This window comes from Rhipicephalus microplus, chromosome 9 (assembly GCF_043290135.1).
Source record: "Rhipicephalus microplus isolate Deutch F79 chromosome 9, USDA_Rmic, whole genome shotgun sequence".
In the NCBI taxonomy this organism is placed as follows: Eukaryota; Metazoa; Arthropoda; class Arachnida; order Ixodida; family Ixodidae; genus Rhipicephalus; species Rhipicephalus microplus.
The window spans coordinates 5,678,492-5,695,985 of NC_134708.1; the positions used below are offsets into that span (position 1 = coordinate 5,678,492).

Consider the following 17,494-nt stretch of genomic DNA (forward strand, 5'->3'; position numbering starts at 1 on the left):
GAAGGAAGAAAGGAGGGAGCATTATGTCACACCGAGTGCGGTCAAGTAAAGCCCTCCGTGCGGGCCCAACACGTGACCAAAACGTCAGAGGGGGTGGTAGAATTCAATACTCTCGGTAGTGTTCCGTTTTAAACCTCCTGCGTGAGCCAGCCGGTCTGCGCCGAACAAACGCATTTCAGATAAAAGCTAGTGAGCGCCACACTTTGAAGTCTCGGCAAGTCTGGTTGCTTGCGTGATCTTGATGCAAAAGGTCACGAGTTGGGCCGACACTGCTGGCTTCGAATGGGCTGGCTTGCGAAGGCTCGTGGCGTGACGTCATGCTCCCTCCTTTCTTTTTCTTCACGCGGGGTGTCAGCCGCTGCGAATCATTTGATTTCAGTGCCAAGCTGAAGAAAGCTCGATTTCACGCGCAGCTGACAATGCAACAATGTTTTTCACCGGAACGCACACGAGCGTATAGCTAACTTTTTGTTACGTCGCGACTCGCCAGTGCGCCAATGTGGCCCGACGTCGCCGACGGGTTTATAAAAAAAAATTGCTTATATATATTAAGAGTTCAACCCGATGCGCTAAAGTATTGACGGCTTACCTGTGCATTCACAACTAACTTACACAGCACAGATATATAAAAAACTTTATAAAAAAACTGGTGGAGTTTAACGTCCTGAAACGACAACATGGCTATGAGAGACGCCGTATAGGGAAAGGGTGCGGAAATTTTGACAATCAGGAGTTTTTTAGGTGTACTTAAATCTAGTAGAAGGGCCTTAAGAATTATCACCTCCAATGAAAATATGGTTGCCATGGCCGTGATTGGATCCTGTGCCCTGCAGGGCAGCAGTCTACTGCCCTAACCACTAGACCACCGGGACGGCTAGGTGCCATCTCCTAAAATAGGTTGTCTAATACGCTATTGCGAGTTGTAGCAGTTAGATAGTGGCAAAAGTTTAGGAAGACCTAATCGAATCACGTTTTCATTGGAATGGAATTGCAAGTAAATCGCAAGAAGACCCACTGAACTGCTTAAGATACGGCACTGAGCTTTTGCTCAAAACATCGCCAGGTAATTTTATTATTTATGTAAAAAGTCATGTGAAAGAGTGCTAAGCTGTATTTAAAGCGTAAAGTTGTCTTATAGAGTCGGAGTTTTGAATTAGATATTTTCCTGCGGAGGAAAGCCAAAGCCTAAAAATGAAGCACGGAATAATGAAAATTGAGACGTTAAGAACATCGGTCTTCAAGCTGATTGTCACTTTGAACAGAACAATGAAAGAAGCTTGAGGCGTATGTATAAAGAAAATAGCCTTAATAAATTACCTTTGAAAAATTGTCAAATATGTGTAGTACTTACAGGTGCCTCTGTAAAGAAAGATTTTTTAAGTGTCGAATTGTACATTATTATTATTATTATTATTATTATTATTATTATTATTATTATTATTATTATTATTATTATTATTATTATTATTATTATAATATTTGGTTTGTGTAGAGATAAATTGCAAGGCAGAGGAAATAGGGAGGAAACAGTCTGAAAAATTCCTCATAGGGGCACAAGGTTATCCTGTTTCTTCGGTAAGAGGAGACATAGAGGAAAGGAAGACAGGAGGAAGAAAAATTGAGAGAGAAGAGAACACCCGTAAACACAAATAAATAATCGCATGGAGAACTGGCTAAAATTCAGAGGCCAAGTCTGTTTTCTTCAAGAAAGTTTACAGGGCTTAATGGGGCTGGTCACCCCTAGCAGCGGGAAGCTGCAATCACACATCTGTCGTACTCAGTAGATGCACAGAAATTTTCATCATGTTTTCTGGCTTATAGTTGCAATGGTAAGCAGGTGGCCTGATGCAATGAATACCTGCATTTGATCTTCAAATAGTGCCACAGAATCACGTCCATAGTGTAGGGGATAGCAGTAATTCCTTATTTTCATAATACATCTCATGAACTTAAGCAGCTCGGTAATATATATATAATCGATGTGTTTTTGTAAGCCAAAAGCGAATTGCAGTCCATTAGTTCGCGCATGCGCAGAGAGTTTGCGCAATGTCGTATGAAACAGAGCAAGAGTTTCATTGACTGTGCGATGGGAGTAGTTTACATGACTCATTTTAGCTGTGGTAAAGTGTACATAGGTCAGTCGAGAAGGGGCATCAATGTTCATCTCAGAGAGCACCATTCTTCTTTGAAATCCTCAGGGGCATCGCATCTCGCGGTTCGTTGCAGAGAGTGCTGCTGCTATCCTCTTTTTCAGGATACTGAAGTGGTTTTTTGATCTAACAAACAATTAACTCGTGTGTTGACGGGAGCTTTTCACAAAAGAATAAGAGGATAATAATGCGTCGACCAGCCTTCGGTTTCGCTGCACCATAAAGAGTTTGATTTTCTAGATTATGTTTCTGGATAATTTTTCTGTTTTTACACTCTGTTGTAGAGGTGCAATGGTTGTACTTTTTGCCTGCACACGCATGCGTTGTTTATGATCGCCTGCTTATATATTCTTCTTTTTCCAATAAATCGTTTAGTTGCGAGAAAGCGCTTGTCCTCTCTTCGTTTCTGCTTATTCGTGCGCTTGAAAGACAGTTATACCATGCATACACAACTAGCCCAACTTTCGATTCTGTTGCCATAGTGTTTGTTGAAGTACAGTTATATGCATTTGTTCTGTCCCATAACACCGTTTCAAAAAAAAAAAAAAAGACTCGCACTGTTTCTCTTCTGATGTGAAGTCTCTGCGCAGTGGAAACTGAAGAGGTGATGGATGGGTCACTGTGTGAGTGTATACCCGAGTACGCCTGTGTGAGAGAGCTTTAATATTGAACTCCCCTTAAGAATAAACGCCCCTGTATGAACGGTCTACAGCGAACGCTTGTCAGGCGAACATGCAGCTGATCCAGTAAACACCCACAAGTACGCACCACGATTGACAGGGATTGGGCGTGGCGACCCTCTGTCCTTCCTTGTAGGGGACCCCGCCGACGTTGCAGCCGGTCTCCGGCGGTATCTCGCAGTCGGCGAACGGCACGCAGCGGTGGTCCGTGGCATTGCGGTGCACTTCGCCCGTCGGGCAGCGCGCCGGGGCGCAGCCTTCGAGACACACGGGCGCCGCCTTCGGGCAGTTGGTCTCGGACGCCGGGTGGGCGCAGTTCGGGGGCTCGCAGCCACTCACGCACGCCGAGTACTCGTCGCACGTCTCGCACTGAACAGCTGTTGGGAAGGTGTAGAAAAGAATACAGTGCGGCATGCTTGTTAGAATAATTGCTTCTGTGCTGGGTGGCCAAGTGGTTGCAGCATTATCGAAACGCATCGACGAAGGAAAGATACGTGAAGACAGTTGGTGACAAAAACAACTAGTGTTTTATCGGACCTCCGTGCATAATAAATTTGTGCGGCTATTCAAAGTGAGGAACTTAGGGTCAGAAATTACAAAGCTGAAATGAGATACAACAAAATAGGTAACTTGTCATGAAGGTACTCACTTTCTTTCCGTGTAAATATAGATGTTAGGGACACAAAAATGAAGGGCACGTATTGTATCGGCACTCGACCAGTCGTTCTGTCACGGAAAGGAATCGACTATCTTCATGACAAGTGCCCAGCTCTTTTCAATCTTGCTTGTCCTTTCTAATCTATAGCCACGAGTTTTTACTTTTAGATAGTCGCATCTGTATATTCTGCATAGTTTAACTAGAAGGCCTGTCGTTAGTTAGCAGTGTTTTCGTTTTCATTTCTATCATCCGTGCGTTCAAATATTGCTGCAACCACTGGACGCGCATACTTGTGTCTGTCTGACGCGAGAACCATAGCAGCTCGGGATAACCCAGAGGACATTATGGCAAGGCACGGTAAACTTGCACTTCTCAATGGATTTTAATGAAAGCATCTCTGCCACCAAGTGTGATTGTCTATTAGCAAGGGCGATTTCCCGCCCTCAAAGCAACAAAGTGTCGGGAAGTTTTCGGAGATTTTCGCTTGTTCACCTTTATCAGCCTTTTAGAACCTTCGAGTGTGGGAACATGCATGACCCTTGAGCATCGTTACTGCGGGGTCAATCATATTAGAGTTAAAAGATAAAAAACTGTGAATTTCCGTTCACGCGTCCATCCTGTATTGTTTTAGGGTAATTTAGAACTTCGCATTGCAAACTATTATTTTAGAGGAGTAGGTGCAGATACAATTATTTATTATGTGTGGTTTAACGCTCAAAAACCACTATATGATTATGAGAGATGCCGTTGTAGAAGGCTCTGGAAATTTCGACCACCCAGGGTTCTTTAACGTGCGCCCAAATCTGGGCACAGGGGCCTACAGCCTCTTCGCCTTCATCGAAAATGCAGCCACCGCAGCGGGGATTCGGTCCCGCAGCCTGTGGGTCAGCAGCCGAGTACCTTAGCCACCAAACCGCCGCGGCGGGGAATGACCACATTTAGGCACCAACCTTTTCTGAAATGCTCCTAATAAGAAATCGGCCCCGAATCCGCATGTTACACTGCAAATGTCGTCGAAAGATAGTCTTGCGTCTGGAGAGAGTGAATAAAACGTTTATTTGATGTTCTGTGCAAGAAAATTGGTGAACAGTATTCTGGAGGTGCTGCATTAGAGTGCCTCGAGCGTATAGCGGAGGCGAACGAACACATCGAGGTACGTTAGACCCAAGCGCTATCTCGCAGTTATCTTCGAAAACGAAGGCGTGCGCGCCCGCGGAGAAAAATGGGCGCCTGTCTCGGAGGTGATAAGGTGTAGAAGGCAAAGCGACAGGCAGGTGCCACCACCGTGTCGCCGTAGCAAAGCGTTGGGAACACTTATTTTTTGACCATCGCGTTGCACTATCAGCGCAGCGCAATAAACTTAAGTTTACTTGTGTGTGCCTCTTCTAGTATTAAGGAACCCATACAAAACATCGACGTGTTCTTATGGCACCTCAAATATGCGCAATAATTGGTTTTTATACTTCACAACTGCAGAACTATGAACGCTGAACCTTGAGCAATATTGGTGGGTGCTGCAGATGGGATCAACCGTTTAGTGCCACATGAGGTATTGTTAAGAGCGGACAAACAGACAAATGTACAGAGAGACAGACAGACCAAATGTTTTCCGTCGAAGGTCGTCGTCGTGTTTAAAAAGAAAGTAACGCTGTTCTTTCAAGAAATAGAAAAGGGTTTTCAACACTTAAATGTGATGTTAGAGGGACGAGCGAATAAGCTTTGCACGTTGGGTCTTGTCTACGCACCTGTCACACAGTTTGAAGCTGTTATCAGGGAAAGTTTCGCCGACACCCGTCTATGAGACAGTTCAACATCGTTTACGAGGTTTTATTGCTGGAGTGAAAATTCCAACGATTGTATTAAAAGACGAAGGGATTAAATGACAGAGAAAATGAGAGAACTACGTACTACGAGTGAACTACTTTTTTTTTAAGAAGCTGTACTCACGGCAGAGTTCCTGAGAGCGCCAAAGAACGCGGACTCCTCTCTGGGCGCATTCGTGGGCGTACGCGGACAGCGCTGTGCACAGGCACTCGCAGTCTCCGCCGGTGTCGCAAGAACACGTGTCCGACACGCAGCTGCAAAGACAGACAACGCAGGCCGTTGAAAATGCGCAATAAAGCAACAAAGTTATGCAGAATCATGCACTCGTGGGATGGGGCAATGAACGACGGCGGACAAAATACAACATTCAACACTCGGACTAATGCAACCACCAAGGATATTTTAAGTGCTCAGGAAAGGAGCATCGGCGCGAGGATATTTTCAATAGAGACTCCTTGTACAGTGGACTACTTTTTTTATACTACAGTTACTAAATTAGAAAAATCATGTCTTGTTTGGTTTTTCATGCGGAAGGGGAGAGCTACTGCTACTGCACATCTTTTGTCAGGTATACTTATGCTGTTGGAAATATCCGCTCTTTTAGAAACAGAAGTTCTTTATACATTGTTTTCTGCCCTTTTCTGTGTGCCGCAAAGACAAGATACCGTGAATAGCTGTCACTGTTGAGTTATTCAGTGCTTCTGCACACACGTTGAAAGTCGCTAACGCTCTACACATGCACGGTAAGCGGAATGACGCCGAAAGGCGGGCCTGGCCGTATTTACTTTTATTTCACAGCACTGCAGCCTATCCCCGCCGTGGTGGTCTAGTGGCTAAGGTACCCGGCTGCTGACCCGCAGGTCGCGGGATCGAATCCCGGCGGCGGCTGCTGCATTTCCGATGGAGGCGAAAATGCTGTAAGCCCATGCGCTCAGATTTGGGTGCACGTTAAAGAACCCCTGGTGGTCGAAATTTCCGGAGCCCTCCATTACGGCGTGTCTCATAATCATCAGTGGTTTTGAAACGTTAAATTCCCCATATCAATCAAGCACTGCAGCTTATCTTGAGCACGTGTTCGATGCGTTGCTTAATTATAACACTGAGTTTGACTAAGACACTTCACCTTATACAGAGGGAGAATGACTGACTCACCGAGGTATGGGAAATATGTAATTCGATCGAGAAAGCACATCAGGACTCACCGATCGTGGAATGGTTGCACGTCAACTTCGCTGTGACATTCGCGGAAGGGTTGCTCTTTCAGTGCTGCGCATCGGGATGCTGCCCACTCTCGCCGCTCGGGGCGTTGCAGGCACCCGTGCTGCGCGGGTAGCGCGGGCGCGCAGTAGCTGTGCAGACGCCACGAATCCACGAACTCTTCGGCCTGTGGCAGGGCTGGTCCACCCGAGGGGGAACGGAACTCGTCGGTGCCATCGCCGTTGAAGTTACCGCACAGACCGCTGAGCTACGATGGGGAAGCCCGGTGGGCATACATTTATTAAAACCGAAGTGGTGACGTAAACGACTCGACACTGCATTATATTGATGAGTGCTTGTTATGAATAGATGTGTGTTTTTTAATGGCGTCAACGTGAGCTTGGTGGTTTGTCATTACTCGTAAACTGCTACTCATAAAGGACGCAGCAGGAACACAGACCCACGGTGCCATCCATATGTGTCTCTGCGTTCTTGTCTACGTCGCTTACGCGCAACGGTTTAAGAGCTATGTGTCGCTATAATACGAAGCAGTATGTAAGTTCATATAGCGCGGGCACAACTAGATATGTGTGCGTATGCACTCTTTATTGCAATGTGAACTCCTGCAGCCATGCTCTAATTTACCATGTTCTTTTTTTTAACTTGTTCTAGTGCGTTATATAATTTTTATCTGTTCATACTTTATTTTCGGTAACCAGTCTGTTTTTCTTTTCGCTGCAGAAGTAGTAGAAATGTAGTACCCGAGGTAATATAAATCTTCACCTCTCCACAGCAAGTGAGTTAGAACAGGACAAAGCAATATCCTCGCCACCTAAACACTTTAGCAGTTATTATGCGTAGAACAATATGTAAAGGGGTAAAGCCTGTGATGTGTAATTCGAAGGTTGTGGGTTCTAGTCCAACTGAGGGAAAAATAAGTTTTGTGGACTGCAATTCGTTTCAATTCACCACAGTTCATTGAACTTATGCATTTCAATTTACGCAAGAAATACTCGACTATAGATATGAGCCGCAATCAATGTTTCCTCTGCTTTTATTGACATATCAATCATTATTATTACTGTTATTTGATTTGCATATACGAATACTCAAGGACAACGAGAAAAAAGGGAGAGAGCAAGCTGGAAACTGGCACCTGCAGGGGCACAACGCCTGCTCACTCTTTCGGGAGGAGGGAAGAAACAGAGGAATTGAGGATAAGAGGGGAGAAGGGGGAAAAAGAGAGGCAAGTAAAGAAAAAAAATGACGAAGGCTTAGACAAGTAGAAGTAAAAAAAATGCAACTATAAACAGATGGCCAGGTCCGTTGGGTTGTAAAAGTAAGTAGAGCCCAATGGGCCTGGTCGCGTCGGGAAGCACGACCTCTCGGAAAAAGGTGATCATATGGGGGCGTGCACTTGAGAATTTATATTCCTTTATCATCAAAACCCGCTGCGTAGCAAATGCGAGATAGTGCATCATGAGATGCGCGTGTGTCTCGCAGCAGCCACGAGCACCACACAAAGGAATGTCAACACGCCCTTGACGGTGTGTCACCAAGCAATAACACATGTATAGGGACGACGACGACGACGACAACGACAACAACAACAACAACAACAACAACAACAACAACAACAACAACAACAACAACAACAACAACAACAACAACAACAACAACAACAACAACAACAACAACAACAACAACAACAAGTGTTCCGAGTGTCTTTTACATTCATATAAAGACGAAAAAAACGTAGGAGAACACCGCAGTGTATGTCTGAATAAATTGTGGACGTCTTACGATTCTCGAATATCTTCAGGATTTTGCTGTCGCGTCTTCGAGTAGTGGTTGTCTCATGCTCACTAACAAAATGACATGACTACACTGTCATAGCCCGGAAGATTCGTCGAAGGGATGAAAATTATGGTCGAACCAATTATAAATACGCTCACTGTTCAAGAAAACACAAAACACCGTGCTGCTCTGCGCAAGATTATGGGCCTATTTCTCAGCCCTGGAGGCTCCTATAGATGAGTGTGGAATGCAAAATCTATGTCAACAGCCTCAAGGGCATGTTTATTTTAATTACAGAGGGCTCAAAGTTCTTATAAAACACCTTGAACAATGCCATGGTGATTACGCAAAAGTGCGACACTTAACTGCATAATTTTTTTTTGCAGGATACCTGCTTTTTCAATGTCAAGCACGCAGTTCGAGTGCTAGTTCTGACGCTATAGGTGGATTTCGCGCTTGATGTTTTCTCCGTTCGCGATGTGCTCTCTTCGAAGACCATTCGCGATCTGTCTCCCACTCTTCCTATCTGTCTATTTATTTTAATACCTCCTTATCATTTCCGTTATGCATCACTAGTGCTGAGGTGTCCTCCAGTTGGATGAATAGTTCCGTGGTGCAGTTTTTCCTTCACTTCCCGTTATTTTATTGTAATATACATTCACACAGAGCTAGTTTGTGTGCTGAGTTGCTTTCCGCTGTCACTTTTTCTTTTTAACGCCGGGCAAAGTTTTTCGACGCCGCACTGGGTGACGACAATAATATTCCAATAATAAAATTTGCTAGTGCGGGCATATTTTCACTTGGAACCTTCACTCAGTGGGCCAGAACTACCGTATTAGAGGTTCGTTAGGTGGTTCTACCAATGCCTAACGCAATGACCGCATGTTCAGTGCAGCTGCTCACGTATGCGGCGTGCCAAGTGGGACTCGTTTAGCGGGCGAGTATGCAAACGAGCTCATTTTCAGCGCGTACCTTTCCCGCCCACACCGGTCCGGCGACTACGTAGACGCGAGTGTGCTTGTCCCAGTAGACGCTCAGACTTCCACGAACGTAGACGGCCACGAAAAGACCGATGCTGCGGACGCTCATAGCACTGTCGTCGCTTACGGGTGGCACCGGGTGGCCCTCGGTCAGCACCAGGGGCTCCTCGGAACCTGGCCATGGCGAGAGAAGGGAAAATACGCTGAGCACAACTTCTTCAAAAGGCAGACAATCGACCAGCGTAATTGAGCGCAGCCAATGTTGCTGCGTGTTCTACAAAAGAACGTCCTAGTTCAGTTATCGGTCCCTTTCATCACTGAAAATATTCTTCAAAGAGTACTTTCAGTTAGCCTCTTTTTTTGGATGTGAAGCAACTTATGAGTGAGGTGAATCCGGTGGCGTCTACGCTCCATTGCGCCTGAGCCTACTCTCTCTCCCACTCTCCTCTTTTATGTAGGCGTTCGGTCACCTTCTCACCTCTTCCCCACCTATGCTGTAAACCCACTCCCTCCTCTCCCTCTCCTGTTTCATACAAGCGCATTCACTCGGTCGGCTTCTTTGATCGTAGCTTCACTCCCGTTCGGGTGAGTGGTAACTAAGCACTAATGAAACCAACGCACAAACACAACCTAATGATAACACAAAAAACTAAATACAAACCGCACACACTGACGGAAACACCGAGTGAATGTAAACGGAAACGAGGTGTGCACCCCCAGTGCTGCTTCGCGTTTCCTTATGGTTCCATTCAGGGGGAGATGGTGCAATGTTCTTTCATTAAATAAAAGGCCAAGTCCTGAACAGAAAATGCACGTCCAAGCATGAGTGCACCCTGGAAAAACATTTACAGCATCCATTTAATGGCAAGTTTTTGTTTCTACTGCATCCTGACGTCACGACACGTCATGAGAGTCTCGTGTCACGTGCCGGCGCAAGACATCGTGATATTTCTACTTCCGCTCCTCACCATTGCTCCGTCAGTGACGCACACGGTACCAGACGCTGCCACAACTAGCCATACTGCAGCGTGAAGACACCAGTATCAGTACGTAGCCTTATGTCAAGCTAGTGTCGATGTCTGAAGGTGCACACATCGGGGAAATCGGCTTAGATTTCAAAATAAAATTTCTCATAAGCATTTGTAGAGCTTCACGTTTGCTAAGAGCCATCTCTGCTGACTGATTTGTATGGCCGAGTAAAGTCTTCAAAAAATGGTGTCAGTCCCTTTTTAACTTTTGAGGCTGTTTTGATGACGCATTCAATCGCTACGTAACACATTCAACTTTCACATGACCCATTAAACTCTCGCGCAATGCATTATGTTCTCAAGCAAACACGTTTAACGTTTACATAACTCGTTTAACTTTCGCATAATCAAGTTTGAAGTTTCGCGAAAAGGAAATAGACATGGAATGAGAGTCACGAAAGCATTTTCTTAAATGAGTATCATACTGCACTATTTATTTTGGGCATTTAGTTTTTAGGTTTATTCTAATATTCGTCTAAGATTTAGTCTAATAACAGCAAGTTGCGTAGAAATTGGCAACCTAGGTATTCTTATCGTAACATCCCGAGCATCCCATTCCATCCCTTCATTGGAAGATATCGAATATGCGCCACCTTCTCTGCTCCCACCATTTTCACAGTTTTGTTGATCGGGTTTATTCACCCGACGAGCACGAATGAAAACAATGAATGCACGTGTATTTAAGAAAGCGCTGAAATAGAAGCATGCGTGTGCATTTCTTTTTTTTTAGCAGACTTTCAGCAGCGATGTTGAATTTTGATCTGTGACCAAGCAAGGGCCCACTCAAATTTATGTACAATTATCCTTCACAATAGGTAGGTAGTTGGGTCAGGTGGGGGTGGGGGAAGTCTTGTTTGGCATATTCCAGGAGGCTCATCTTCATCGTAGCACTTATTAATGTTATCTGCTTCTTCGTTATCGCATCTTTAACTTGCTTTCCTCTCTAATGTGTTTATTGAATTCTCCCCTGTGTGCTTGCTTGTTAGTTGCGCAGAGCGCAATCAAGTTTGCGTTATGGCATACTATTGCACAAAGGATAGCTGAAGAACCCACCGGCGATGACGGTGACTGTCTTGGCGCAGGAGGACTTGCTTCCGCAGGGCACGTTCTGCACGACCACGCTGACGGTCTCGTTGCCGGAGAGCCGGCCCTTGGCCAGGACGTAGTCGCACGTGCCGCGGAAGTCGAACGACAGCCCGTCGAAGGTGCGCACGTGCGAGTCTCCCCAGAGGGCGCACGTGCCAGCGCACTCGTGCTGCGTGCACAGCCAGCGGCCGCGCTCACACGTGCTGCGAATGCACGTGCAGAAAGTAAGATGCCCGCGTGCCTACCTCAACTTCTTTTAACAGGCTAAAACGAATGTGGCCACGCGTAGGGAAGTACAGTGAAAATTGAGAACACGTCCATAACGCGTGACGAAAAAAAAAATTACGAGAAAGAATGTAGGGATAAATTAGGATACCGCTGAATGTTTTCAGGAGAGTTATAATGGGCGAATAAAGTAGAGACAGTTTTACTTTTCAATTCACAAGTTCTCAACATACAGTGAATACTGACTAAACATCAACATTAACCCAGTTTTCGAGTGGTTCACTTTACCAGATGACAAATAGGAATGAGAAAACTGTGGCGTCTATCACGTATTATGCTTTTAACTGGACTTGTACCTACTAGTAAATAACTAAGAATCAGCTCGTTTCGTGTTGAGTGTGTGAAGAGCTTTCATACTTTCGGCGGTCACCTTGTTGGCATTCGTTCATGTCCCACGACATGTCTTCCAATATAGACTTAAAAGATTCACTTTTGTTGTAGCAATTCATCACCCGAGTTGCACGTCGAGAAACGCTTATGCTTTACAGCTTCAACGAAGCATGTGATTGCTGAAAATTTTAATCCCCACTCTCCCCTTTATGTCACGTTTAGTATGCGCCTGTGACCAAAAGCTTTATCCTGCTACGCTCTCTTTCTTCGGTCCAAATTACGTGCCGCAACGACACACACCCTCGAACAGAGCGCTAATCCAGCATTTAGGATAGCTACGCTCGAGCAGTGGGAGGCTGTGCTGCTGGGAGCGTGCTCAGATGATCACCTATGGGCTGTCTGGCTGGCCAAATACGCCGCCAAGACACAAGACGGGGCCACTGCCTGATGAAGTGGCTAGTCTCCCACCTTCCTTGACTCCAGCAAGGACGATATAGTTTTGTCGTTGTCTTCTAGTCGAACAATATAGCTCGTGTATTCCGTGGCCATGTTTCTTACGAGTGGCTCTTACTATGTACATTTGTGTCGTGTTTCTCATTTTCGCAAATATTTTAGCCATATAGTCATACAGCTATCGATGCTTCGACACTCGTGCACTGACTTATGCCGCCTTTGTTGTAATGCAGGGTTTTAATATTCAATGTGCAAACCTCATGCGAACGTGGGCTTGAACGGAAAGCCAGAGTGAGGAAAGAGAAACAGAAGTTATCGCGGGGTGCGTAGCCATTACTTTGCATTTTAATCTCATCATTATGAAAGCAAACCAATTCAGTGATAGTTAATTTGTGTACATTACATTAGATTCAGTCAATCAGTGGAAGGTGGAGATGTGCTAATAAAAAAATTTTAAGAATTGCTTGGTTAATTATCACAAGCTATTATTGTGCACTAGTTTTTGCGTGTTGAAAATCAATAAAAACACTGTAAATTAGCCCCAATGAATGGCTCTCACTTTGCAGACATGTAAGGCGAATCTTAACCAGTTTTTTTTTGTTTTCTGTAAGTTTCTCTCTAGCGCAAGCGATGCCTCTATTATGACTTTTACGCTCACGATTTCTCCACGATTCTGCAACGCTGCCCAGATCTCGTATTTGTACTCGTCAAAGTAGCGACAGGCCTGTTGTAAACTTTTTCAGAAACGCGATAACAGCGAAGTGCAGTCTCCTCTTACTCGAACAGAACTCATTAGCATTCATACATACGCGCGTCAGATGTTTTGTTGTGTTTTTTTTTCACTCGCATTGTGAGCCGCGTCTAGCGTGATACCCACTGATGGGCTTCGCGCACTTCTTGGCGGCTGGTACGCACCACTGATTGCATTCGATGTCAATTTTGTCTCCGTCGGCGTAGCTTCGCAGTCCGTGCTGGCAGGGACACGAAGTGGGAGGAACGCAGGATCCAGTCCTTTCGTCTCGGACGAAACCCTTTCGGCATCTGCGGTGGAAAAGGCAGAGTCGTGTTACGCGTACGTCCCTCGAGGCATGTTGCCATGCAAGACGCTAACTTCTACAACTTCTTTCATCGTCAACATTTTTTACACGCTCGGAAAACTCGCTTTCAGTCATCTTTTTCGGACAGGAAAAAATGTTTTCCTGTGCTCGTGAGTAAACTGTGCCTTCCGTCTACATATGGGACTCAACGTGAAATCTTCGTGGTTGACGTGCGAATGCAATCTTCCTAGACAAATGAAGTTAGAAGCAAATAATGTCGTTGAACTGAATACTTTGGCTGGTGTCACATACGTACTCTTTGACGCTTTCTTTACTGCTTGGCCTATTTGTTTTGTATATTTGAGAAATTCGAGAACAACAACGATAACGTCTCGGCACTGGTCAGAATAGTAACAAACTACAGGATGACAAAGACTAAAGAAAAAAAAAAGTCTTTTCATTCTCTTGTTCCTGTGGTTTCCATTTTTTTTTGCAGCATGACAGTAGGTTTCATTCGCTACAACAGTTGAACGATTGTGTTAATAACATTGTAGTATTTATTAAAGAGAATTGAAGTGAAATAGCCAACTAGATTTCTCTGAAAATGTATACTTTTGAAACCGTATTTGTTAACATAACCACAACAAGTTTATTTGATGCAAAAATAAATGCCAAAAGTATCACTTTGACATTTCTCGCCGACAACTATACGATGCTGAAATCACGAGTTTAAAAGCACCTTTTTGCATTTTTTTACATTTCCGCAGCAATTATATCTGAAACTTGTTATATTGAGCCTCTAGCTTTCTCTGAAGGCTGCATTTGATTTAACCTATTGAGGACTACGTTGGCCCAATACACACAATTAAAATCAATCACGTCATGGTGTCTGGTGCGGGAAATTGAATGTCCCGCCACCACCCTAACTTTCTGCAAGCGTATTCTCTAGCTTATCATGCGCATTCTAAGGCAAGTGTGATGGTGTTTGAGTATTGCGAAAGATAATAGTTTTTTTTTCTTTGGTGTCTGTAAAAAAGATTGCATGAAGCTGTGGAGAACAACTCTGTTGAGAAGAAAATCGTAGGCGCAGGACGATGCATCAGCGTCAAGTCTTTGCATCTGTTTAAAAATGAGTATGCTTTAAAATGAGGATGTTACAATAGATATTGCTTTTTTTTCTTGAGTTATTTGTAAATGCCCGCATGCGTGAGGGTATCGGAAGCTAAGCACCGGCTTGATAAGCCTGATTGTGAGTATGTGCTTGTCCGCGTCTCTTCAGTCTTCGTTCTGCGCCTACGATGTCTTTGCCAGCTATGGACCTACTAGCCTGTGAGCAAATGTTATGGAAGAGCCGTGTTACCCGAGCGAAAAAGATGGTCCGCAGTAGCGGTGAAATGTGGTGAAGAACTCACTGGCATCCAGCCTGGCAGACGTCGACGGCGCAGCTTCCAGCGGCCGGAGGGCTGTGGAGTAACGCGCAAGTGGCCGGACAGTTGGAACGGCACTCGGTGTATTCCTCGTTTGTGCCGCACTCGCTCGCCGGAGGCACCAGGATCACTTCGTCGGCGCTCGCCGGTCTGCACTGCCACTGACCCGCCAGGCACTCACTGCATGAAATAAGCGAATATCATCGTAATATCTGTGGGACGTTGCAAAACGACGATATGCTTATGAAAGATGCCGTAGTGGAGGGCTCCGGAAATCTCCATCATCAGGTGATCTTTAACGCCACTGACATGGCACGGTACACGGGCTACCATATAGCTTTTATCGAAATGCGACCACCGCGGCCAGAATAATCTGTAGAAATATACTGTCAGATGAAGAAATAAATAGGAGAAAACAGACAGAAAGAAAAGATAAAAGTAAGGAAAAGAAAAAAAGGAAGGAAACAGGTGAAGGAAAGAAGGACAGGAACAGCAAGAAAGGAAGCAGGGAGGTTAACCACGCACATGCCCGGTTTGCTACCCTACGCTGGGAGAATAGGAAGGGGGAGTATAAAGAAGAGAGAGAGGGGGAAAGAGGAGAGAAAAAGAGAAACACATTGTTGGTCAATGGGCTGACGTGTATGCAGTGGTGGCACTAAACAAAAATTAAAGGCGTTCACATAGGCCTGTAGTCCTTAAAAAGCACGAAACGGCTTTGACTGCCTTTTCAGCCGACGAAGGACAAGGATGGTGTTCCAGCAGTATCTGCACAAAGAGTGGCCGATCGTTTAATTGTCGCAATGCCTCAGAAAGCTTTTGTCTCTCAGAGGCAGATCGAGGGCAATGGCATAGCAGATGGTCGATGTCTTCTTCGGTGCCACAGACGTCGCATTCCGCACTGTCGGTCAATCTAATGTGAATTGTATATGCTTTTGTGAAGGTGACCCCCAACCAAAGCCGACAAAGAAGCGGGGCTTCATGTCGACGAAGTCCGGATCGACGTCGACGTTTCAGTCGAGGGTTTATTTGGTAGAGTCTCGTAAGACTTATGCTTGGGGTGTTCCACTCCAACAGACACAGACTACGTGCCAGGTGACGAAGTTGCTTTCCAGCATCTGTCCTTGACAAAGGGATCGGAAAGATGTGCTCTTCTTGGTGGGATGTGCTAGCCGCGTTTTCTGCGGAATCATTGCCACTGATCTTACACCTACTGAAATTTGACCTCGTGGCCTGTTTTTGTGGCTTGATGAAGAAGCTTGACAACCTCGTATGTTAACTGTTAGTGACAGCCTCGTCGAAGAACTGACTGCATGCTCTGTAGGCCACTTTCGAGTCGAAAAACATAGCCCGTTTACTCGTTCTCTGGGATTTGATGTGCTCTAGGGGGCCACGCAAAGCCGCAAGTTCTGCCGCCGTAGACGTAGTAACGTGTGACAGCTTGATTCGCAGGGTGATTTGTCTAGCTGGTGTCAACACTGCACCCCCAGAACTATAGAATCTGTGGTATAACCACCGGTGTATATGTACACGTGGTTATTGTACATTTCGTGCAAGAGGTGTAGGCCGAATTGTTTTAGGGCTGAAGAAGACAATTTTGATTTCTTTTGTATTCCTGGGATCGTAAGACGTACTTGTGAAAGGGGGAGGCGCCACGAAAGATGTACCGATTTCTCCACAGGCGTAAAACTTGACGTAAACGGTGCATGATGCGCACAGACAATTGCACGAAATTTCGTGCGGGGCCTCTCAGTAGCGAAGCTCGCCAAGCGGTAGGAAGGGTTCATGGCATGTTGCCTGTGGTACATACGGATCGGTTCAATTTCTGCGGTACAGCCCGCCTGTAATATCTAACGCGTGCAAAACTAACCTGCGCACACTCTTAGGATATGCTCTTAGGATATGCCTTCGTATACCCCTCTGTGCATCGACGGCTGAAACCATTGCCATTGCACAGGACTACCAGATAATGAGACAGGTAAAGAAAGAGCAAGAAAGAAGCAGCTTGCATAGTAGAACCATGCGACACTTGATGAGGTGGAAATGAGCCAGTTAGTAAGTCACCCTGTGTGATAACATGAATGTTGTTTCAAATGCGTTGCGATTGTGATTAGACACCATATCGGGGCTCTTTGTCACTGTGGTGCCTTCCGCTACAAACTTCTTTCCTTCAAAAGTGATTACTAATAACTGATATACGTAACGTGTACATTCATTGTAGTCCTGAAACCCATGCCTTTGTGGTGGCCTACTCTGTTACGCATGCGCGAAAATTTCGCTATCAACTTCCTTCGCGTGCTTTCGTTTTTGTATTTTTTTTCTCACACTATCGCGTTCAGCACCCGTGATCCGTACTCCCAGTAACGGCAATCTATTTATGGTCTTGCGGATTTTCGCCAGTTATCAGCAAACCTTTCTTCTCTTTCCAAAGTGAAATAGTATCAGCTGGGGAAAATGGCACCATGCGTTGCACGCTGACGCTGCGCATAATTATTTAAAGGAAGTGTGAGGGCAGAAGTAGAGAGCACACGCGGACATGTCTTGCGGATCGACGCATGCGCAGAT

At 45.4% G+C, this 17,494-nt stretch overlaps 1 protein-coding gene across 3 annotated transcripts in view; it reads right to left on the reverse strand.

Annotated features, from left to right (window-relative positions):
* LOC119164825 (hemocytin-like) overlaps nt 1-17,494 on the reverse strand; it is a 191,340-nt gene that overhangs the window by 132,736 nt on the left and 41,110 nt on the right. For all 3 annotated transcript variants that reach the window (XM_075873025.1, XM_075873023.1, XM_075873024.1), the window contains exons 20-26: nt 14,918-15,112; nt 13,384-13,509; nt 11,368-11,603; nt 9,279-9,460; nt 6,515-6,777; nt 5,436-5,566; nt 2,919-3,207 (exon numbers count right to left, since the gene is read on the reverse strand). In XM_075873025.1, coding sequence (XP_075729140.1) covers nt 2,919-3,207; nt 5,436-5,566; nt 6,515-6,777; nt 9,279-9,460; nt 11,368-11,603; nt 13,384-13,509; nt 14,918-15,112 — 1,422 coding nt within the window. The remainder of the gene's footprint in view (nt 1-2,918; nt 3,208-5,435; nt 5,567-6,514; nt 6,778-9,278; nt 9,461-11,367; nt 11,604-13,383; nt 13,510-14,917; nt 15,113-17,494) is intronic.